The 24030-nt window shown below is 45.0% G+C and overlaps 1 protein-coding gene across 1 annotated transcript in view; it reads left to right on the forward strand.

The window, feature by feature from the left end:
* LOC106602757 (catenin alpha-2) overlaps positions 1-24030 on the forward strand; it is a 672188-nt gene that overhangs the window by 211860 nt on the left and 436298 nt on the right. Inside the window, exon 7 of the mRNA XM_014195596.3 lies at positions 5755-5958. Within this exon, the coding sequence (XP_014051071.2) occupies positions 5755-5958 (204 nt within the window). The remainder of the gene's footprint in view (positions 1-5754; positions 5959-24030) is intronic.

The following is a 24030-nucleotide window of genomic DNA, read 5'->3' on the forward strand; positions in this document are numbered from 1 at the left end:
CATGTTCGTTCGATACAAACAATGTAAACGCAACCATCTAGCCCCATTCTTTTTTTCTTTTTTTTGTATTTTTCAATCATTTTTTTCTCCCCAATTTTGTGGTATCCAATTGGTAGTAGTTACAGTCTTGTCTGATCGCTGCAACTCCCATACGGACTCGGGAGAGGCGAAGGTCGAGAGCCATGCGTCCTCCGAAACACAACCCAACCAAGCCAAGCCAAGCCGCACTGCTTCTTGACACAATGCACATCCAACCCAGAAGCCAGCCACACCAATGTGTCTGAGGAAACACCGTACACCTGGCGACCTGGTCAGCGTACACTGCACCCGGCCCGCCACAGGAGTCGCTAGTGAAGCGATGAGACAAGGATATCCCTGCCGACCAAACCCACCCTAACCCGGATGACGCTGGGCCAATTATGCGCTGCCCCATGGGCCTCCCGGTTGTGGCCGGCTGTGACAGAGCCTGGACTCGAACCCAGAATCTCTAGTGGCACAGCTAGCACTGCCTTAGACCTCTGCGCCACTCAGGAGGCCCTTAGCCCCATTCTTAAGGCTCACTGTCTTGGTAATGTCTTCCCAAAGCCAATGGATTGTGCCTTAGACCGCTGCGCCACTCGGGAGCATTAAGGCAGAGAAAACGGTGATAATGGTGGAGCATTATGGGCAGGATGGCGATGGCTATGATTCTATGACTTGCGACACTTGCGACACACAGGTCTAATACCATCTGTGTTGTTGCTCTCGATCTCGCACACACAGAGCAGTGGCCTGGAATGGGTGTCCCACTCATAGGGCTGAATTGCCACTTCAGGGTTTCAGACAAAGCCATCAGCTCGATGTCGCTCTGTCTGTGTGCGTGTGGAAGTCGCTCCGGATAAGAGATAGTAAATGGATAAAATGTAAAGGTGTGTGTGTGTGTGTGTGTGTGTGTGTGTGTGTGCGCGCTCTGTGTCTCACGTCAATGTGATAGCACCCTGCTGTCCTTTAGAATAGGCTTCGGTTGCTAGACTCGACGCTTTGTGGAAAATAAATGCCGCCTAGCTGCGACAGGAACAAATTAGGCCCTCGCAAAGCAGTTGAAGACAGTAGTCATTGAACGGCACTGTATTTTGCATTCAACTAGGCCCGACTGGACTTGTTTTCAACTGTCGTGTCTTTGGGGTACCATTAAACTGAAGACATGTTTATCAATTAACTCCCTGTAATTATTATCACGCGATCAAACTGATTCATCGTTTAATTGTAATTAACTAGGAGATCGGGGCACCAAGGAAAATATTCAGATTACAAAGTTATAATTTTCCTAATATAACTTTCCTATATTATAACATTATACACTGCTCAAAAAAATAAAGGGAACACTTAAACAACACAATGTAACTCCAAGTCAATTACACTTCTGTGAAATCAAACTGTCCACTTAGGAAGCAACACTGATTGACAATACATTTCACATGCTGTTGTGCAAATGGAATAGACAACAGGTGGAAATTATAGGCAATTAGCAAGACACCCCCAATAAAGGAGTGGTTCTGCAGGTGGGGACCACAGACCACTTCTCAGTTCCTATGCTTCCTGGCTGATGTTTTGGTCACTTTTGAATGCTGGCGGTGCTTTCACTCTAGTGGTAGCATGAGACGGAGTCTACAAACCACACAAGTGGCTCAGGTAGTGCAGCTCATCCAGGATGGCACATCAATGCGAGCTGTGGCAAGAAGGTTTACTGTGTCTGTCAGCGTAGTGTCCAGAGCATGGAGGCGCTACCAGGAGACAGGCCAGTACATCAGGAGACGTGGAGGAGGCCGTAGGAGGGCAACAACCCAGCAACAGGACCGCTACCTCCGCCTTTGTGCAAGGAGGAGCACTGCCAGAGCCCTGCAAAATGACCTCCAGCAGGCCACAAATGTGCATGTGTCTGCTCAAACGGTCAGAAACAGACTCCATGAGGGTGGTATGAGGGCCCGACGTCCACAGGTGGGGGTTGTGCTTACAGCCCAACACCGTGCAGGACGTTTGGCATTTGCCAGAGAACACCAAGATTGGCAAATTCGCCACTGGTGCCCTGTGCTCTTCACAGATGAAAGCAGGTTCACACTGAGCACGTGACAGACGTGACAGAGTCTGGAGACGCCGTGGAGAATGTTCTGCTGCCTGCAACATCCTCCAGCATGACCGGTTTGGCGGTGGGTCAGTCATGGTGTGGGGTGGCATTTCTTTGGGGGGCCGCACAGCCCTCCATGGGCTCGCCAGAGGTAGCCTGACTGCCATTAGGTACCGAGATGAGATCCTCAGACCCCTTGTGAGACCATATGCTGGTGCGGTTGGCCCTGGGTTCCTCCTAATGCAAGACAATGCTAGACCTCATGTGGCTGGAGTGTGTCAGCAGTTCCTGCAAGAGGAAGGCATTGATGCTATGGACTGGCCCGCCCGTTCCCCAGACCTGAATCCAATTGAGCACATCTGGGACATCATGTCTCGCTCCATCCACCAACGCCACGTTGCACCACAGACTGTCCAGGAGTTGGCGGATGCTTTAGTCCAGGTCTGGGAGGAGATCCCTCAGGAGACCATCCGCCACCTCATCCGCAGCATGCCCAGGCGTTGTAGGGAGGTCATACAGGCACATGGAGGCCACACACACTACTGAGCGTCATTTTGACTTGTTTTAAGGACATTACATCAAAGTTGGATCAGCCTGTAGTGTGGTTTTCCACTTTAATTTTGAGTGTGACTCCAAATCCAGACCTCCATGGGTTGATAAATTGGATTTCCATTGATTATTTTTGTGTGATTTTGTTGTCAGCACGTTCAACTATGTAAAGAAAAAAGTATTTAATAAGATGATTTCATTCATTCAGATCTAGGATGTGTTGTTTAAGTGTTCCCATTATTTTTTTGAGCAGTATATATTATATTCTATTATAGTATAGGCCGATTATCTTCTGGTTTAAATGGTGTATTTTACCTCGCGTCCAGTCTCATTCCAAACGTCGTAAATTGTTGTATCTGCACGAACCCAGTCTTTACTAAGAGTCATCCATACATCAATTGTCTTAAAATCATTTATTTACTAAACTAAGTAATTCACATAAAGTATACAAACAGTAATTATCATCACAAAGAATTGGTAGAGTAATGTGCCCTAGTGGCTAACAGGCATGGCTGGTGTCTTGTAGAACAATGGGTCATAAAATGTTCAGCTGAGGAGGTACACAGAGTTCATTAATATTAACAATTGACATGCTAATCAATTGCACATGAACGCTCACTCATTTGAGAACAATTGAAATCAATATATATTTACGCTCAGTGTGTCGTCGGGATCCTTGTTGGAGCGTCGTTCTGTTGGAGAGTTCTCTCTCTCTCTCTCTCTCTCTCTCTCTCTCTCTTCTCTCGGTTAGAATGGATCTTTCAAAGCGACATTCATTAATGTCGTCATAGAATGGATGTTTCGTTGGTCTTCGCGTTCAATGATATAATTTCTTAGCTGCAGACTAATAATTCATATCAAAGACTTGTTCTTATTCTGTCGGTATCGATAGTCTAAAAGTTAACCACGTGGTATAGTTCACTTTCAGTAGAGTACTTGGATGGTCAAACCTATTGGCCAACTCGCAATGGAGTGGAGGCCGGGTCTGGAGAAATGTAAATCAGGGTGGGTTTTATAGTGACATAGAACAGCTTGTCACATGACGCCTGGTCCTGTCTGTGTCCCTGGGGGCGTGCCGATGACTGAGTTAAGCTTGGTACAGAAATACAATTCTATCACATTAACATCAGTACATAGCATCTCAATGTATTACAAATAGCTTTATCCTTATTAATACATTCTATACACCCATGTGGATGCAAGTCTCAAGGCTGAGGCTATTATATAAACCGTTTTATGGTAATATGGCTATATTGTCTCTTCTGAGTATCACAAAATTGTATCTTGCGGACCAGTTCTTAGCTGGATTCTTCACCAATCTTCCATACCTTCTCCAGAACACAAATGTCATTCGGTTCCCCAATTCTGTGAGTTGGAAGAATTTCCTGTGTCTCTCTATGGGACCCCTCTGTGTCTCAACTGGGCCATGTGGTTGTAAGATTCTCCTCTGGAATTTTACAACCCCCTCACACAGGGCCTGGGTGGGGGGAGGTAGGTTGGGGGATGGTGCAAGGGGGGAGGGGGTCAACTGTCCTCGCCTGTACTCAAAGAGGCAACCATAATGCGCATTACAACCGATATAAACACATACACACACACACACACACACACACACACACACACACACACACACACACACATACACACACACACACACACACACACACACACACACACACACACACACACACACACACACACACACACACACACACACACACACACACAGCTAAGGTATTTAGGGCCTGGCCCGTGTGTAACTCTTAGGCACCTCTTTACTAATAAACGCTGCCTACCCGGCGTGACTTCTCCCTCTTAAAAACCCCACCTCACCGCAAACTGCTGCCGAATGGGATATTGAAATTGTACGTCCGTAAAACGTAAAACGTAATACCTTCGCCATCAATATGGTAATTTTTTATCTTACCTGCTGTACAGATCATAAAAAAGTATATTTTGCAGCTACTTCCATTAATAAAAGCCGGGGGATTCGCCTCATGGCCCCTGTGTTTCTTCACTCTTCACTCTGTGCTTAAAGGCCCCTTAAAGCAGACGGAAGGGAGGGGGGGGGGGGGGGGTGTGTAAGGGTCTGGTACTAGGACCCTAAAGCTAAGCTTGAAGGTGACATTTCCTTCACTCTCAGCCTCTGGCTCTACCACCTAGCGCTGACAGATTGCACTGAGCCGTCTGCCACCACGGTCCTCGCTGCCAAATGTGATCGCTAGCTCTTTGTTAGGCTTCGTTCCACTCCATCTTCTGATCAACTCCATCCCTCCTGCTGTTGTAGCGCTCTCTGTTTCTATCATTCCATCGATCGTTTGATCTTTCTCCCTTTCTTTCTTTCTGTCTTCCTTTTGTCTATCTCTCTCTCTTTCTCTCTCTCTCCCCCCGAGAGAGAGTGTCATTAATAATATGAAATGGACCTCTGCTGTCTTACAGGTCCTCTCGCTCCCCCTCTTTCTCTATCTCTCTTCCCCTCTCTCTCTCTCTTTGTGGCTCTATTTGTCCCAAATTCTCTCTCTCTCGTTGGGAGACGACGACTTTGGTCATGGGTCACTCTGACATGACATTGAGAGCTCAGATATTGCTATGTGTAATATTATAGTCATTATGAAGACCAGAGTGGTGTGTATGAGTCTGTGTACCCCAGACATAAGCCTTTGTTACCAATAGTACATCCCAGGGACAGCCCGTTCCAAACAAACAGGTGCGAATGTAACTCGTGGGTGACAGCAGAACCATAGCTTAATCTCTCTCTCTCTCTCGCTCTCTCGCTCTCTCGCTCTCTCTCGCTCTCTCTCGCTCTCTCTCGCTCTCTCTCGCTCTCTCTCGCTCTCTCTCGCTCTCTCTCTCTCTCTCAGAAGTGCTAACATGCATTTCCATGTGTTCGTCATTCTTATAAGCAATCTAGCCCAACAGGGCTTACATTACATTCGGTATCCAACACTTAACCCTTGGGTAATAAGATAAAGGAGTGACATGCTCCACTCTGAATGTTATACAGTCTCTTTGGGTGCAAAGTTCAAAAGTGCAATATCATTCAAAAGTTGACCCTTGGTTAGCCCGTTTCTGACCTCCCTCTCTCCTTTCCTCCCGGTCAGAACAAGATCATCCTGGACCCGCTGACGTTCAGCGAGGCGCGTTTCCGCCCCTCCCTGGAGGAGCGCCTGGAGAGCATCATCAGCGGCGCCGCCCTCATGGCCGACTCATCCTGCACCCGCGACGACCGCCGCGAGCGCATCGTGGCTGAGTGCAACGCCGTCCGGCAGGCCCTGCAAGACCTGCTGAGCGAGTACATGAACAATGTGAGTACCCCTCGAAGAGGATTTTGGGCTTACCGCATATAAACACATACACACACACACACGCACAATCACATGTGCGTGCATACACACACTCAAACACACACACACCTTTCCTCAGATACACAAGCTGCTACAGTTTGTACCACTCGTGTTCTCTCCTTTCTACGTCTTGTTAAAAAATTCACTGCAACCACGCACTCACTCACTCACTCACTCACTCACTCACTCACTCACTCACTCACTCACTCACTCACTCACTCACTCACTCACTCACTCACTCACTCACTCACTCACTCACTCACTCACTCACTCACTCACTCACTCACACACACACACACCACAGCTCCATTGCCCCATCTATTCTTCTTTCAGCTCCAGACAATTCCCCACTCTCCCTTTTACCACTAACTTGCACACTTGTATGGTTTTACTCTGTTGAAATCCATCCTCTCTATTCTACAGTGTGATAGTGGACTGTAATGTGATATGCACAGCGTGACACGAGAGACACGAATGCCATTTTGGCTCCCAGTGGCATTCCTCACTATAAATCTCCTCAGTCCATAACCCCCCCCCCACCGCAGAGCAGTTACCGACCCCCTGGTCGGGCCGCTAGATAACCCCCTAATGGCCTTGACTCTGGAGGTGAGTTACTGCAGTGAAGGAAGGCTGGCCGCAGCCGTGGCGCATTCATGTGTTTCACTCACTGTACCAGGTTATTGTGTGCTTTGCTGTGCTCAGCGTCCATAGACTTCATTGCAACCAGAGCCGAAATGGGGGCTCTATCATGTCATTTCGGCCTTGTGTTGGGTTGGCCTACAGGGCTTAGTTTTGTGACTGGGTGGCCATTTTGGATACATTAAGGGGATCATGAATGAAGTTTCGGTGGTGGTGGTGGCGGTGGTGCAATTAGTTGTCAGTTACTACTTAAAGGGCCCTATTCCTTGAGGAAGGTCCCTCTGAATTTCCTTTCTCTTTATGGCCTCCTCCTCTTTCTCTCTCTCTGTCAGCTTCTGTAGTCATTAGCAGTAGCAAAGAGCTCGGGCTCAGAGGCTTTTGAATCCCTTGTTGATCCTAAGTAGCTCATCAGCACTACCATCGTCCCCTGGGCCCAACTAGTGCGTTTACCAAAGCAATGGCCACCCACAGTCTCACAGTGGAAACACAGGCATGGGGACAACAAATAAGTGTTCTGAGTTGCCTCCATTCTGTCTGTGACAGTTAGAAGGATAGTTCATGGGCGGCAGGTAGCCTAGTGGTTAGATAGGCGAGCTAACAATCGGAAGGTTGCAAATTCTAATCCCGGGTCTGATGGGAAACATCTGGCGGGAAGTGAGCTGGCAACCGGAGGGTTGCTGTTATCAAATCCTAGATACCATCGACTGCCGCTGTGCCCTTGAGCAAGGCACTTAACCACCCCATGACAGCTGCTCCACAGGTGCCGAAGTAGGGTATGCTCCCTTTGTGTCTTCCAGCAGGGTTGCGATAAAGCGGAAGTCTAATTTCCATTGGACCTGGTGTATAATTCCCATTGGACCTGGTGTATAATTTCTATTGGACCTGGTGTATAATTTGACGAAGGAAGTGATCTTAAACTTACACTTCATTTTGATACATTTACATTTTAGTCATTTAGCAGACACTCTTATCCAGAGCAACTTACAGTAGTGAAAGCATACATTTCATAAATTTTTCTCCATACTGGTCCCCCGTGGGAATCGAACCCACAACCCTGGTGTTGCAAACACCATGCTCTACCAACTGAGCCAGTCCTCTATAGATGATTTCAGATGTGTAAACGATCAATTCCAGCTCTTTTTAAATGCCACAGTGTTTTAGGGTTAAGGTTAAGGGTTACTTTTAAGTTTGTGGTTAGGATAAGGGTTAGGCTAGCCTGTTGAGGACCCCTTCCCGCTCTGATCCCGGTACCGGGATTTATTGACAAGATACCATGGCGGGAAATTCAAAACTGCAAGAATCTAATCATTTCAATTTCTCAAACAATCAACTATTTTTCACCATTTGAAAGATAAACATCTCCTAAATGCAACCACATTGTCCAATTTCAAAGAGGCTTTACGGCGAAAGCATAAAGTTAGGTTATGTTAGGAGAGTACATTGAAAATAGCTGTGTGTAATGTTTTGTCAATTCAAAGACAGGCGTCACCAAAAGCAGATAACCAGCTAAAATTATGCACTAACCTTTGACAATCTTCATCAGATGACACTCCTAGGACATTATGTTATACAATACATGCATTTTTTGTTCCATCAAGTTCATATTTATATCCAAAAACAGCATTTTACAGTGGCGGTGAAATTCAGAATTTTTTTCCCCTCAAATGCTTCCGGCAAAATTACTATTCGAAAACATTGGTAAATTATAATATTGTCATTCAAAGAATTATAGATTAACATCTTGTAAATGCTACCGCATTGCCAGATTTCAAAATAACTTTACTGGGAAATCACACTTTGCAATAAACGGGGTGCTATGCTAAGAACAATAGGCTAGGATATACAGGTTAGCACCATCTTGTAACCATCTAATATCAATAATACTATTGTAAATAATCCCTTACCTTTGATTATCTTCATCAGAAGGCACTTCCAGGAATCCCAGGTCCACAACAAATGTGGTTTCTTTCGACAAAGTTCATAATTTATGTCCAAATAACTCCAAGTTGTTCCATGTTGTTAGCGCGTTCAGTAGGCTCCTCAAAATGTAGGGAGGGGGAAAGTCATGACGAAAAGTTTAAAAAAAAAATCTATTTACGTTCGTTCAAACATGTCAAACGTTGTTTAGCATCAATCTTTAGGGCCATTTTTAACGTGAAACATCAGTAATATTTCAACCCGACCTCTCCTGTGTCTTGAAAAACGTTTTGAAAAATGTCTCGCCTCACATGAACACGCAGGTGCACGCAATAATGAAGTGACGACATCCCAGGGACGTCAACTTCTCTTCCTTGTCATCCGGTATCTGTTCATCGTAGACGCTTCAAACAACTTTATAAAGATCGTTGACATCTAGTGGAAGCCGTAGGAAGCGCGAAATGAATCCTTTGTCACTGTGTGATCTATTAGCAATGACTCGAAAATAGTACAGCCACAAAATTCTCATTTCCTGCTTGTATTTTTCTCAGGTTTTTGCCTGCCATATGAGTTTTGTTATACTTACAGACACCATTCAAACAGTTTTAGAAAATTCAGAGTGTTTTCTATCCAAATCTGTTAATAATATGCATATCCTAGCTTCTGAGTTGGTGTAGGAGGCAGTTAAAAATGGGCACATATTTTTTTCTAAATTCTCAATACTGCCTTAGGGCGAGGAATAGGATTACTCAATAGTTAGTCAACATGTTGTTGACAGTTAGTTGAACATCTACCGAATTACAAACAATCTATTTGGGACTATCCAAATACATTGATACCAAAAAAAGGTGAGCTATAGCAAATGGACTCTGTGACAGAAAATCTTAGATTTTGTGTTGTGGTGACAACAAGTTGTGTTTGAAACACATGCATATTTACTGTATTTATCAATTTGTCATTTTCACTAACTATTTTCAACACTGTGAATATACAGTGGGGGAAAAAAGTATTTAGTCAGCCACCAATTGTGCAAGTTCTCCCACTTAAAAAGATGAGAGAGGCCTGTAATCTTCATCATAGGTACACGTCAACTATGACAGACAAAACAAGAAAAAAAATCCAGAAAATCACATTGTAGGATTTTTTATGAATTTATTTTCAAATTATGGTGGAAAATAAGTATTTGGTCAATAACAAAAGTTTATCTCAATACTTTGTTATATACCCTTTGTTGGCAATGACACAGGTCAAACGTTTTCTGTAAGTCTTCACAAGGTTTTCACACACTGTTGCTGGTATTTTGGCCCATTCCTCCATGCAGATCTCCTCTAGAGCAGTGATGTTTTGGGGCTGTCGCTGGGCAACACGGACTTTCAACTCCCTCCAAAGATTTTCTATGGGGTTGAGATCTGGAGACTGGCTAGGCCACTCCAGGACCTTGAAATGCTTCTTACGAAGCCACTCCTTCATTGCCCGGGCGGTGTGTTTGGGATCATTGTCATGCTGAAAGACCCAGCCACGTTTCATCTTCAATGCCCTTGCTGATGGAAGGAGGTTTTCAAACAAAATCTCACGATACATGGCCCCATTCATTCTTTCCTTTACACGGATCAGTCGTCCTGGTCCCTTTGCAGAAAAACAGCCCCAAAGCATGATGTTTCCACCCCCATGCTTCACAGTAGGTATGGTGTTCTTTGGATGCAACTCAGCATTCTTTGTCCTCCAAACACGACGAGTTGAGTTTTTACCAAAAAGTTCTATTTTGGTTTCATCTGACCATATGACATTCTCCCAATCCTCTTCTGGATCATCCAAATGCTCTCTAGCAAACTTCAGCCGGGCCTGGACATGTACTGGCTTAAGCGAGGGGACACGTCTGGCACTGCAGGATTTGAGTCCCTGGCGGCGTAGTGTGTTACTGATGGTAGGCTTTGTTACTTTGGTCCCAGCTCTCTGCAGGTCATTCACTAGGTCCCCCCGTGTGGTTCTGGGATTTTTGCTCACCGTTCTTGTGATCATTTTGACCCCACGGGGTGAGATCTTGCGTGGAGCCCCAGATCGAGGGAGATTATCAGTGGTCTTGTATGTCTTCCATTTCCTAATAATTGCTCCCACAGTTGATTTCTTCAAACCAAGCTGCTTACCTATTGCAGATTCAGTCTTCCCAGCCTGGTGCAGGTCTACAATTCTGTTTCTGGTGTCCTTTGACAGCTCTTTGGTCTTGGCCATAATGGAGTTTGGAGTGTGACTGTTTGAGGTTGTGGACAGGTGTCTTTTATACTGATAACAAGTTCAAACAGGTGCCATTAATACAGGTAACGAGTGGAGGACAGAGGAGCCTCTTAAAGAAGAAGTTACAGGTCTGTGAGAGCCAGAAATCTTGCTTATTTGTAGGTGACCAAATACTTATTTTCCACCATAATTTGCAAATAAATTCATAAAAAATTCTACAATGTGATTTTCTGGATATTTTTTTCTCATTTTGTCTGTCATAGTTGACGTGTAACTATGAGGAAAATTACAGGCCTCTCTCATCTTTTTAAGTGGGAGAACTTGCGCAATTGGTGGCTGACTAAATACTTTTTTTCCCCACTGTAAATGATATCTATGAGCGGGACAGCCCTCGGAAATAATTCAGATGTTCCTGAACGACTAAAAGATTAAGTATTTGATACATTTCACCAATTTAGCGAGGAACTGAAGGAATTGTCCGGTCCATTGTCCACTGTCCCCCCCCCCTCTCCCTCTCCCACTCACAAGCTCCGCCACAGTTATGACTGAGGTTGCCTCACACTCGGTTGGCTAAATAGTGTGAAGATGTGGTAGCATTTTACTTTTTGTTTCTCTCTCTCGTCTGTGGTAAGAGGTCTTTTTAGTCACCTCAGCTGTAGTCTTCCTAACCGAAACTCATGAAACGAATGAAGTGAAACAGCAATATTTTAGCTAAAGCTGCTTTTGCATCGACGGGCAGAGGGCATGTCGGTGTTTCATAAATGAGTACATAGGTTTGATATTTTAGGCTAACAAACAGTGGAAGCTGAAACGTTAAACTGTTATAGACCTATATCCATCCTGCCCTGCCTTTCTAAAGTTTTCGAAAGCCAAGTTAACAAACAGATCACCGACCATTTCGAATCCCACCGTACCTTCTCCGCTATGCAATCTGGTTTCCGAGCTGGTCATGGGTGCACCTCAGCCACGCCCAAGGTCCTAAACGATAACATAACTGTCATCGATAAAAGACAGTACTGTGCAACCGTCTTCATCGACCTGGCCAAGGCTTTCGACTCTGTCAATCACAGCATTCTTATCGGTGCACTCAACAGCCTTGGTTTCTCAAATGACTGCCTCGCCTGGTTCACCAACTACTTCTGAGATAGAGTTCAGTGTGTCAAATCGGAGGGCCTGTTGTCCGGACCTCTGGCAGTCTCTATGGGGGTGCCACAGGGTTCAATTCTCGGGCTGACTCTTTTCTCTGTATATATCAGTGATGTCGCTCTTGCTGCTGGTGATTCTCTGATCCACCTCTACGCAGATGACACCATTCTGTATACTTCTGTCCCTTCTTTGGACACTGGGTTAACCTGTTGGGTCTAGGGGGCAGCATTTGCACGTCTGGATAAAAAAAATGTACCCGATTTAATCTGGTTACTAATCCTACCCAGTAACTAGAATATGCATATACTTATTATATATGGATAGAAAACACTCTAAAGTTTCCAAAACTGTTTGAATGGTGTCTGTGAGTATAACAGAACTCATTTGGCAGGCAAAACCCTGAGACATTTTCTGACAGGAAGTGGATACCTGATGTGTTGTATTGACTTTAAACCTATCCCATTGAAAAACACAGGGGTTTAGGAATATTTTGGCACTTCCTATTGCTTCCACTAGATGTCACCAGCCTTTACAAAGTGTTTTGAGTCTTCTGGAGGGAGATCTGACCGAACAAGAGCCATGGAACGATGATGGCCCATTAGACACCTTGCGCGCGAGTTCATGTTGGGTACCCTCGTTCCAATACGTTATAAAAGAGTATGCATTCGTCCACCTTGAATATTATTCATGTTCTGGTTAAAAAAGGCCCTAATGATTTATGCTATACAACGTTTGACATGTTTGAACGAACGTAAATATATTTTTTCCCCTCGTTCATGACGAGAAGTCCGGCTGGCTTACATCATGTGCTAACGAGACGGAGATTTTTGGACATAAATGATGAGCTTTTTTGAACAAAACTACATTCGTTATGGACCTGTGATACCTGGAAGTGACATCTGATGAAGAGAATCAAAGGTAATGGATTATTTACATAGTATTTTCGATTTTAGATCTCCCCAACATGACGTCTAGTCTGTATCGCAACGCGTATTTTTCTGGGCGCAGTGCTCAGATTATTGCAAAGTGTGATTTCCCAGTAAGGTTATTTTTAAATCTGGCAAGTTGATTGCGTTCAAGAGATGTAAATCTATAATTCTTTAAATGACAATATAATATTTTACCAATGTTTTCTAATTTTAATTATTTAATTTGTTACGCTGACTTGACTGCCGGTTATTGGAGGGAAACGATTTCCTCAACATCAATGCCATAGTAAAACGCTGTTTTTGGATATAAATATGAACTTGATAGAACTAAAAATGCATGCATTGTCTAACATAATGTCCTAGGAGTGTCATCTGATGGAGATTGTAAAAGGTTAGTGCATCATTTTAGCTGGTTTTATGGTTTTGGTGACCCTGTCTTTGACTTGACAAAACATTACACACAACTCTTGTAAATGTACTGTCCTAACATACTCTAAATTTATGCTTTCGCCGTAAAACCTTTTTGAAATCGTAAAACGTGGTTAGATTAAGGAGATGTTTATCTTTCAAATGGTGTAACATAGTTGTATTTTTGAAAAATTTGAATTTTGACATTTATTTGGATTCAAATTTGCCGCTCTTGAAATGCACCTGCTGTTGATGGAGTGCACCACGGGTGGCACGCTAGCGTCCCACCTAGCCCCAAGAGGTTAACAAGCCTCCAGACGAGCTTCAATGCCATACAACACTCCTTCCGTGGCCTCCAACTGCTCTTAAATGCTAGTAATACTAAATGCATGCTCTTCAACCGATCACTGCCCACACCCACCCGCCCGACTAGCATCACTACCCTGGACGGTTCTGACTTAGAATATGTGGACAACTACAAATACCTAGGTGTCTGGTTAGACTGTAAACTCTCCTTCCAGACTCACATTAAGCATCTCCAATCAAAAATTCAATCTAGAATCGGCTTCCTATTTCGCAACAAAGCCTCCTTCACTCATGCTGCTAAACATACCCTCGTAAAACTGACTATCCTACCGATCCTTGACTTTGGCGATGTCATTTACAAAATAGCCTCCAACACTCTACTCAGGAAATTGGATGTAGTCTATCACAGTGCCATCCGTTTTGTCACCAAAGCCCCATATACTACCCACCACTGCGACCTGTATGCTCTCGTTGGCTGGCCCTCGCTTCATATTCGTCGCCAAACCCACTGACTCCAGGTCATCTATAAGTCTTTGCTAGGTAAAGCCCCGCCTTATCTCAGCTCACTGGTCACCACAGCAACACCCACCCATAGCATGAACTCCAGCAGGTATATTTCACTGGTCATCCCCAAAGCCAACTCCCCCTTTGGCCGCCTTTCCTTCCAGTTCTCTGCTGACAATGACTGGAACAAATTGCAGAAATTACTGAAGCTGGAGACTTATATCTCCCTCACTAACTTTAAGCATCAGCTGTCAGAGCAGCTTACCGGTCACTGCACCTGTACACAGCCCATCTGTAAATAGCCCATCCAACTACCTCATCCCCATATTGTTATTTATTTTTGCTCTTTTGCACCCCAGTAGCTTTACTTGCACATCATCCTCTGCACATCTATCACTCCAGTGTTAATGCTAAATTGTAATTATTTTTGCCACTATGGTCTATTTATTGCCTTACCTCCCTAATCTTAATACATTTGCACACACTGTATATCGATTTTTCTATTGTGTTATTGACTGTACGTTTGTTTATCCCATGTGTAACTCTGTGTTGTTCTTTTTGTCGCACTGCTTTGCTTTATCTTGGCCAGGTCGCAGTTGTAAATGGGAACTAAAGGTGAAATAAAATAAATAAACAAATATGGCACATCTCTGATAGTGTGTCCTGTTGTTTGGTAGTGGTAATAGCTGTGGTATTGAAAGCTAGACTACAGCCATTACCTGTCAGGTTTTCATTCCTGGGGTCTATTAAGGCTTTAAACACTTGTTTCTAGACAGGCTCAATCAAATGCTCAAACTATTTGAAATAAATACAGGTACTATTTGTACCTAAGAGCCAAAATGTGGAAGCACAGACACAGTTGTATATATACATTGAGTCTACAAAACATTAGTAAAACCTAATCTTTTCATGATGTCACTTGTTAAATCCACTTCAATCAGTGTATATACAGGGGAGGAGACATGTTAAAGAAGTGTTTTTAAGCCTTGAGACGATTGAGACAAGGATTGTGTATGTGTGCCATTCAGAAGGTGAATGGGCAAGACAAAATATTTAAGTACCTTTGAACGGGCTATGGTAATAGGTGCCAGGTGCACCGGTTTAATATAGACAAAACACACAATAATATAGACAAAACACACAATAATACAGACAACACACAATAATACACACCAAACACACAATAATACAGACAAAACACACAATAATACAGACAAAACACACAATAATACAGACAAAACACCCAATAATATAGACAAAACACCCAATAAAATAGACAAAACACACAATAATGTAGACAAAACACACAATAATACAGACAAAACACACAATAATACAGACAAAAGACCCAATAATATAGACAAAACACACAATAATATAGACAAAACACACAATAATATAGACAAAACACACAATAATATAGACAAAACACACAATAATGCAGACAAAACACACAATATTACAAACAAAACACACAATAATACCAGACAAAACCCATAATAAGACAGACAGAACACACAGTAATATATACAAAGCACACAATAAGACACAAAAACACACACAAATGAAGGTGCATAGGAGCTGGGCTGTAATATGTACTACTACCACCAGTTCACATTGTGTTGTGACTACAGTGAAGCAATAATCTAATGAGGAGCTGTATCTAATACCCCCCAGTTAGATACCAGACTAGTATGTAGAAGACCTACAGACACAGGCAACACACACATTAGATTAGTCTGGGGAGTAGCCAGTGATTATCACGCAGGGCCACTGCCACAAGCAGAATTGATACTGTAAGGGGTCAATACAGAGTGGACTTGCCAATGGCTTAGTGGCCACAAATGACACCTGTTCCGGAGCCCATCAACGCGAAAAGAGAGGAGAGGAGCGAGGGAAGGAAGGAAGGAGAGCATAAGCCGTCACACACAGGAGATCTGCAGGATTATGTTCTTAAAGGCCTTCATTTGAGTCAGCAGCTTGAAAAAAAGCAAATGTCGGACAGGTTGAAGGAAGGGCAGATGTACTGTAGCCTAAGCTCGACGAAGGGGAAAAATGACTCTAAAACTTTTGTTTCATTACTTCCTCGGAAAACTCAGTGCACTACAGATGTAGGATCTTAATTTGAGCCAAATTGCTACAGCAGGAAAATAATCCTTCAGCAACAGTAAATGCAAATTATTATGTGGATTATAATTAATGGACATTTTGTAGGGGTTGATATATTTTTTGTAATGGAAAATCAAGTCTGAAATGTCTAAGTGTAAATTACAAACTTCAGAAGCCATTTTTAAACCTGCATTGCAGGATGGTCATCCTGTTACAGGGTGATCAAATTAAGATCCTACATCTGTATATAGAGTATAGGCTCACCAATTTGGATGCACCCCGGAGTTGTATTTGTTCTTCCGTGGGCTCTGACAGACAGTTGGTTGATTGTGGTGCCCATTGATAGGGGATTGTGGGTAAACGGCGGTAAGCGTGAGAGCAAACATGGGTCGATAACGTGGCGATGTGGTCCCCTCTTCAAACACAACCTCTCGAGAGGGCTTTGACAGGTCTTAAACGCCGCCGGTGACCCCCTGGCGCTCAGACACTTGACGGTCTCTGTGGCGGGCGTCTTCTTCCTGTGATTGGATGAGGGTGGTGCTGATTGCTAAGTGGACAGTGTGGACACGGTCACACCTGGAGGAGAGGGAGCTGTATGTGGCCTCTGAAATAGTCACTTAACACACTAAGAGAAGCATTGAAAAGCAATATAGCCATACTGTATAGTTCAGTGTGCTTCTCAAACTATGGTCTGTAGACCTGTACTAGAGTCCCTGGCATGTTGCTGATTGAGTCAGTTCAGCAATGCTTGTCTTTATCAAGTAATCATCCAATGACTGATGAATGTCAATAGGTTATTGGTCCAGAGACCAAAGGTTACAGATGTTTTTATAACACCCACCTTTAGCAAAGTTTACTGTACTAGTCTAAACACACACGACACTGTTAATATCATTATTTTCCACTCTCCCTGCTCCATTCACTCCAATAATCGTTGCAGACCTTCTCCTTTTCCTCCCTTCTCAGCAACATGGCTTCGGACTGCAGCGGTCCACAAGGCACAAGGCAAGGTTAATCAATGGCGGTAGTCAGCAATAAATTAGGTCCAAGTGACAGGCGAATGTCCATACCTGTCGGGCAGCGCTGGTGATTAGTGATTGGTGACAGTGGCCCGGCGCTCCCTAGCTGAATCATCAGTATCATCTGAATTGGTTACAGACCGATCCGACTGGGCCGATCTGTATTGATCGGTGGGAGTAATGCATTGCCGGCTTGGGTCAAGGGGTAAGTTGAGGGCTAGAGCTCATGGCCGGGAGGTACGGGGTTGGAGGTATAGGGGTGGGGCCAGGGGGGGTACCATTGGGGGCCCTGGGTGTGACTAGTAAACAGGATTTAGGGAGAGTTTAAGAGGGTTTTAATCATGCGGTTAGCGGGACGTGGCACACCAAACGGGCAGCCGTTTAGGGGAGACAGATGCCTGCCCGTTTGCGCGTACGCACACACACACACACACACACACACACACACACACACACACACACACACACACACACACACACACACACACACACACACACACACACACACACACACACACACACACACAGGGGGTGACATGGAGAGAGCCTAATCAAGACCTGTGTGTTCCCCTCACGCACACTGCACTATGAGCTGCATAACACTGGGGAAATCAGTGTGTGTCCATGTGTCTGCTATTGTAAAGCTACAGATGCCTCATCAGAGCATATTCTCTCCCCTTTCAAACAGCCAGTGTCTTAAGCGTGATGGAGTGAGTGGAGTAGGAGAGAGGAGGAGAGAGAGAGCGAAAGAGAGAGAAAGAGGGAGAGAAAGCGAGAGAGCGACCCTTGAGGCAGGTAAAGCTGCAGAGCCCTGCCTGGCCCATGAGAAAGGAAGGAAGGAGGGAGTGGGGGAGAGGGAGGATAAATAAAGGAAAGAAATCGATCAATACTTTTTAAGCAGGCCCGAGCTGCGCTGGCCAGTGTGCGTGCGTGACTCCATTACATCTGGAGGTTCTTGGGGAGGACGCCGAGACAACGCCAGTGCTCCTCTGTAAACCCTTTTCAGTCGGCGGCCATCTTGTTAAAAACTGCCATGTCCGTTTTTGGCTTGCCCTCAGTCCATCCATTCAGACAAAGAATACAGGGCAGGATCTCTGAGCCATCAGCAGTATTCTCATTGTTCTAATAGCACTGGCCATAATGGCTGGCATCAGCAAGCAGAAGCAGTTGTTGTCTGTTGTCTGAATCAAAGGACGTCAATTGTCTGTCTGGTCCGCTCCAAGGTCTGGTCAGTGGAGCTCAACTGTTTGCTAATTACCCTTGTGTTTACAGTACAATACCATCTCAATGAGAGAGCGACCTCCATATGCATTTACTCTCTCGCATGCGTGCACACACACACACACACACACACACACACACACACACACACACACACACACACACACACACACACACACACACACACACAACCACACACACTAGGACCTGAGATTGATCGTTTGCCTCCCTGTCCTGACCGTGACTCATCATCTGAGACCTGTCTGTGTGTATGTGTTTGCGCGGGTGTGCACGCGAGTGTGTGTGAAGGACACATAGGGAGTACTGGCTTGTAATGAAGCTGAATAATACATGACTGGAAAGGATTGAGCCTAATTGGGTGTGGAGGTGCTTCAGAGCTGATCAAAGGGGATGGAAGGATCTGATGCATCTGATGTCCCAGACAATGGCCATCAGTGTGTGTGTGTGTGTGTGTGTGTGTGTGTGTGTGTGTGTGTGTGTGTGTGTGTGTGTGTGTGTGTGTGTGTGTGTATTTCTCTACAACTTGCACTCACTACACTCTCCAATCTGAGTGTCCACGTCTTACCCGTTTCCTGTTGTGTTCGCTCCTGTAGTTTGTACCTGCAATTTTGCTTTAATGGACCCAAACAGGGTGGTACAGATTGCTGCCTGCGTAGAGCTAACAACTGTCTGATAATGGAGAATGTCACAGGAACCCGTCCACACCAACCTTCACACCCCCCATATAAGCCTTCAGTATATCAACTCTGCTATATCTCATGGGCCCACACTGTATATCTCTTCTGCCTTGCCTGTTTGATGTCCCTCACAGCAAGAGCCCAACACAACCTCCCCCAAGAGAGAGGCCCAAGGATTATTGTGTAAAAACAATATTCGGTACACCGTCTGGACTTTTTCGGCACAGACAAAAACAAATTAAAACTCAAGTCTGGCCTTTTTCTCAATGTACCTTCGACATCCGAAGAAAACAAAGGCGCTAATGATCTGATGCTAGGATCCGCCACATCCAGCTTGCTTTCAGACTTGTTTTAATCACCTCTCCCGAGACATTGCGTCTTTCATCAAGCTTTAGCTCTGGCTTTGTTGATAGCTCAGGTAGGATGACTTGCATAAAAACAGTGATGATCCTACGGCAGCAGAAGTGCTGATGACGTCTTTTAGTGTTGTTAGTCTCGTTCTCTTGAAGCCTGTCGGTGTGGCTGCAGGCGAGCACTCCCTGAGCACTCCCCGAGAGGTGCCTGGCCTGCTCCCACCGCGCCGAGATTCAGGAAATGGGCCGATTCGCACTGAGCGCACAATTTAAGCGCCCGGCAGCTCAATTACAGGAGTTTAGGAAAGAAAAACGCAGCTTGACAAGTCGGCAGGGTGGCAGGCGGGTAAGCAGGGGTTGCTGGGAAGTTTCCCGGGCTCTAGTTCTGCATAAGATGAGACACCGGTGGGAGATGAGATGTTTAAATTACCTGTGACGTGGACTCTGCCTCACTCTAACTCTCTCTGTCAGTCTGTTTCTGTCTCTCTCTCGATTCCTCTCTTGGTCTCTCTCAATTTCTGTCTGTCTTTGTCTCCTTTTTTCTCCCCTCTATCCATCTCTTATTCTCTCTCTTCTCTTCTTCTTTCTCTGCGCCAGCCAGCCAGTGGTCGTCGTTTCTAGCTGGCTCATTAGATACAGCTCCCTCCTCCTCGTATTGTTTCATGTCCTCCTCCTCCTCACTCTCCGCTGCCATCTACCCACTCCTACAGTACCAGGCTTCTGATGAGGCTCCTGTCACACACACACACACACACACACACACACACACACACACACACACACACACACACACACACACACACACACACACACACACACACACACACACACACACACACAGCAAAATACTGCCATGGACACAGACACATGTGATAGCACACACACACACACACACACACACACACACATATCCACGTATACTCACACACACATGCACACACACACAAACACACACTTTGTTATTATTGCTCCCACAGCCCATATTAGCCTGTCAGGTTCTGCCATAGTTGCTAAACAGCCTCTCTAAGCGAGCGGACATCAGCAATAGCTTGACACATCGCTTCAGGTAGCTAGACACGGAAAAAGCTCATTAAATGCACACAATCAAGGCAGCATGCATTTCTCATAATTAAGACACTTCTGTCGGACTGTCACTTAGCATTAGCTGTGGCCCGCGTGATGCGAGGCCCACGTTTGCCTTGATGCAGTTCCCCCCCTTTGCATACGTTAGACACACGACAATGTTTGAGGACGATCCACTGACGAGCCGCCCGTAGCCAGCAGGAGAGCCGGAACAAAGCCTGGCGTCGTCGAGTGGCGTATGCTGCCCACCAATCGCATACACTGAAACAGATATAGATTGCATTCAGATGTACCTTGAACGCAAGCATATTGAACTGTCATACGCCAGTTGTACGTCAGCTCGCCTCTTCTCCCTACTTCACAAATGCTGAGGCATTCACAGCATAAACAAACCGACAAACAAAACTGTAGATTAATGACGCAGGCTGGCAATAGTTTCTCCCTCTCTAAACCTCTCAAGACTGTTTGAGAACCTGAGAGGTTGATATAAACATACACAGGATGTTGAAGCCCTTATAAAGTGAAGAGCTACAGTACCGACCTTGTTAGCAATGAACCTGATGGTAGCGTCTGTCCTCGGTTTCAACACTCACTACCGAGTTCCAAACTGCCTCTGGAAGCAACGTCAGCACAAGATCTGTTCGTCAGGAGCTTCATGGAGTGGATTTCCATGGCCAAGCAGCCGCACACAAGCCACTTGAGTGGTGTAAAGCTCGCCGGCATTGGACCCTGGAGCAGTGGAAACGCATTCTCTGGAGTAATGAATCACGCTTCACCATCTGAAAGCCCGACGGACGAATCTGGGTTTTGGCGGATGCCAGGAGAACGCTACCACAGAGATCAAACATGTATGTCATATAACTACAGTAGATATCTGTATTTATATCTACTGTGAGTTCTGAGGATGTGTTGTTCTCCTGGTCTGCATTTGACAGCATATCTGACATTTACCCTTTGACACGTACCAACACACGGGTGTGACCATTCGATAGTGGTCCCTGCATCGTACGCTCAAACCGGTATGATCAGAACTCTTATTTAGAACGTCCAGTTATGATTGACGCCACAGTCAGCATTTGAGCTGGCCACGCTGTTTTTTTTTTCTTCATAGAAACATTTTGCACAAACAGTCTTTACAAAGTTATGTTCTCAATGTGAGCAGTTTATTATTGGGATGCAGTGTTCATACATTCACAGAATTAGCGACAGCATGACACAATTCTCATTCAAACCAGAAAATGTTGGCTACATTAGTCCTAGCGCTAACTGAGGAAAGAGTGACCTAACACAAGAGGTCATATTTAACTCTCGGCTGACAGAAACCATAATATGAATTAGCGAATAGAAATTACAATTTACAAAGCATCACAACACGGGTGACCTCACCAGTGATCAAAATAACTGAGTAAAACACTTTTAGAAAATCGACAGTAATCCGACGATGGGTAGTTTTGTGAAAGCTGTTTGTTTTTTCGCATCAACCAATGATAAGAGTATGCATGTTGAAGGGGTTGTGTCGCCTCCCATCATTCACTTCCAGAAGTTTACTTGAAAGATGAGGGATCCATCCCTTCACCTCATTTTGTGGCAACATCTTTGGTCTTGACAGATGTTTACGTGACAACCCGAATGCACCACACATAACTGCCAATTAGCTTAGCGTTAGCTCATAATCAGCACAACCTTCTACAGTAGAAATGACAACACGATATACAAAAACTGTAATGATAAGGTAATAAGGCACTTACTTTGATAGGAATGCACACATGTCCAAAGTTATTATTAGTAGGCAATGCGGGCACCAGCTGGAAAATGTGCCACGGAGGAAAACATTTGTGCTTGGGCTCTTATCTGTCTCAGTAAAGCCTCAAACGTAAATTGTCCATAACAATGACATGGGCTACTTCTATCTGAATTAAGGAGGAGACGGAACACTCCTCAATTCAAACTGATGTTAGAAAAGAAAACGTGTTAGAAAATAATTGGAAATTGACAAGTTGAAACATAGCCTATAGATAATTAGCAGGCAGCGTGCCTTGGTTTGAGGGCAGCGCGGGTTAACTGTCCTGTTGCGTTAACAATCACATTTTGGAACATTGAGTGCATTCTGACATCAAGCACATAAAAAAAAAAAAAAAACTCACGCTTCGTCGACCGTTAGAGATATTTGGAACTCACGCGTGAAAAGGTTAATAAACAGTAGCCACTGGTTTATAGCCACTGACTTCAGGCTAAAAGCTAAGGGCTTTATATGATGACATTTTCACTTTAGGTCATATGTTTCGGTGTGGATCACATCCCTACAGGGTCTAAAGATATGCAATTTAGTCTTCAAACTATTTTTTTTTTCTTCATGTTTGGGGTAGTTTAAATTCTACTCTTTCAGGAGAGTGGTAGAAGACTGCATTACATTTTTTTGTAGAAGTTAATCCATAAGGACTACACAGAGCCTTGGGGCCAGAGTATCAGACTGCTGTTTGTTGGGTAATTCCCACTGTGTAACGATCTGTTTCCCAAAAGAGCCTACCTGTCACGCTGCCTCCCCCCAGCTCCCAAGCGTCTTCTCTCATCGAATTGGAAGTGAAACCAGATGAATTATCGAGCTGCGCTCTCCTCTCTTCACCACGCCAAAGTTAAAAGGACTACCAGAGAGTTGAAGAAGGATGAATGGAGCGTCTGACCTACCTACCTCTTGACACTGATTGGAAGGTGAGGGAAAGTCATTGCCCTCAGATGTCTGACGCTCAGGAGCCCATATGCAAATCCAGATTGATAAAAGCAATAAAGGTCTGGTTTGAAGAGGTGGAGCGAAGAAGAAGAACAACAACTGCCGCGGCTGTTCGTGAGGTGTAATTGAAGCAAACAAATGGGCCGGGTGTCACGGAGGTGAATAGTCTGTTTTTTTCCCCTCCGTGTCTTTGCTTACAGCAAAGCAGTTGTTGTGACTACCAGTGTAAATGCGCTGGCGTAATAATAATAATAACGCATTTTAGCACGTGGAGGTCACCTGGGTTAGGTAATAAAAGGCTCTCTCAAGCTTAGTGTCCTGTTCCCCCTCTCTCTCGTCCTCTCCTCCTCATCTTCCTCACTCGCTCCCTCCCTCCATTCGTCCTCCCGTCAGGACCTTCCTTCTTCCGCACTTCAGCAACTTGCGGCTGGTTGAACGGCCCATGCTGGGTGATAAATCACAGTGCTCCCCAAGGCGTCCCGTGGCCCTCCCCTTCCATCTGTCAACACCCTAATGCGCCGCCACTGCCACGGCAAGCTGCACTCTCCCATTTTTGCTCTGAACAAAGACTTCACAGCCACAGCAATCCATCGGCCTCCTAGTTGCCCCACGCCCCCCCCCCCCCCCCACTCCCCCCCACTCAGAGGCGCCATCTTGGAGGGTTGATGAGACGGTGAACAGGCTGACCTAAGTGCTGTTCATTCAAGAAAAGGGAGTCTGTGGTTTCACTCCCGGCCCTCC

Source organism: Salmo salar, chromosome 04 (assembly GCF_965601325.2).
Source record: "Salmo salar chromosome 04, fSalSal1, whole genome shotgun sequence".
NCBI lineage: Eukaryota > Metazoa > Chordata > Actinopteri > Salmoniformes > Salmonidae > Salmo > Salmo salar.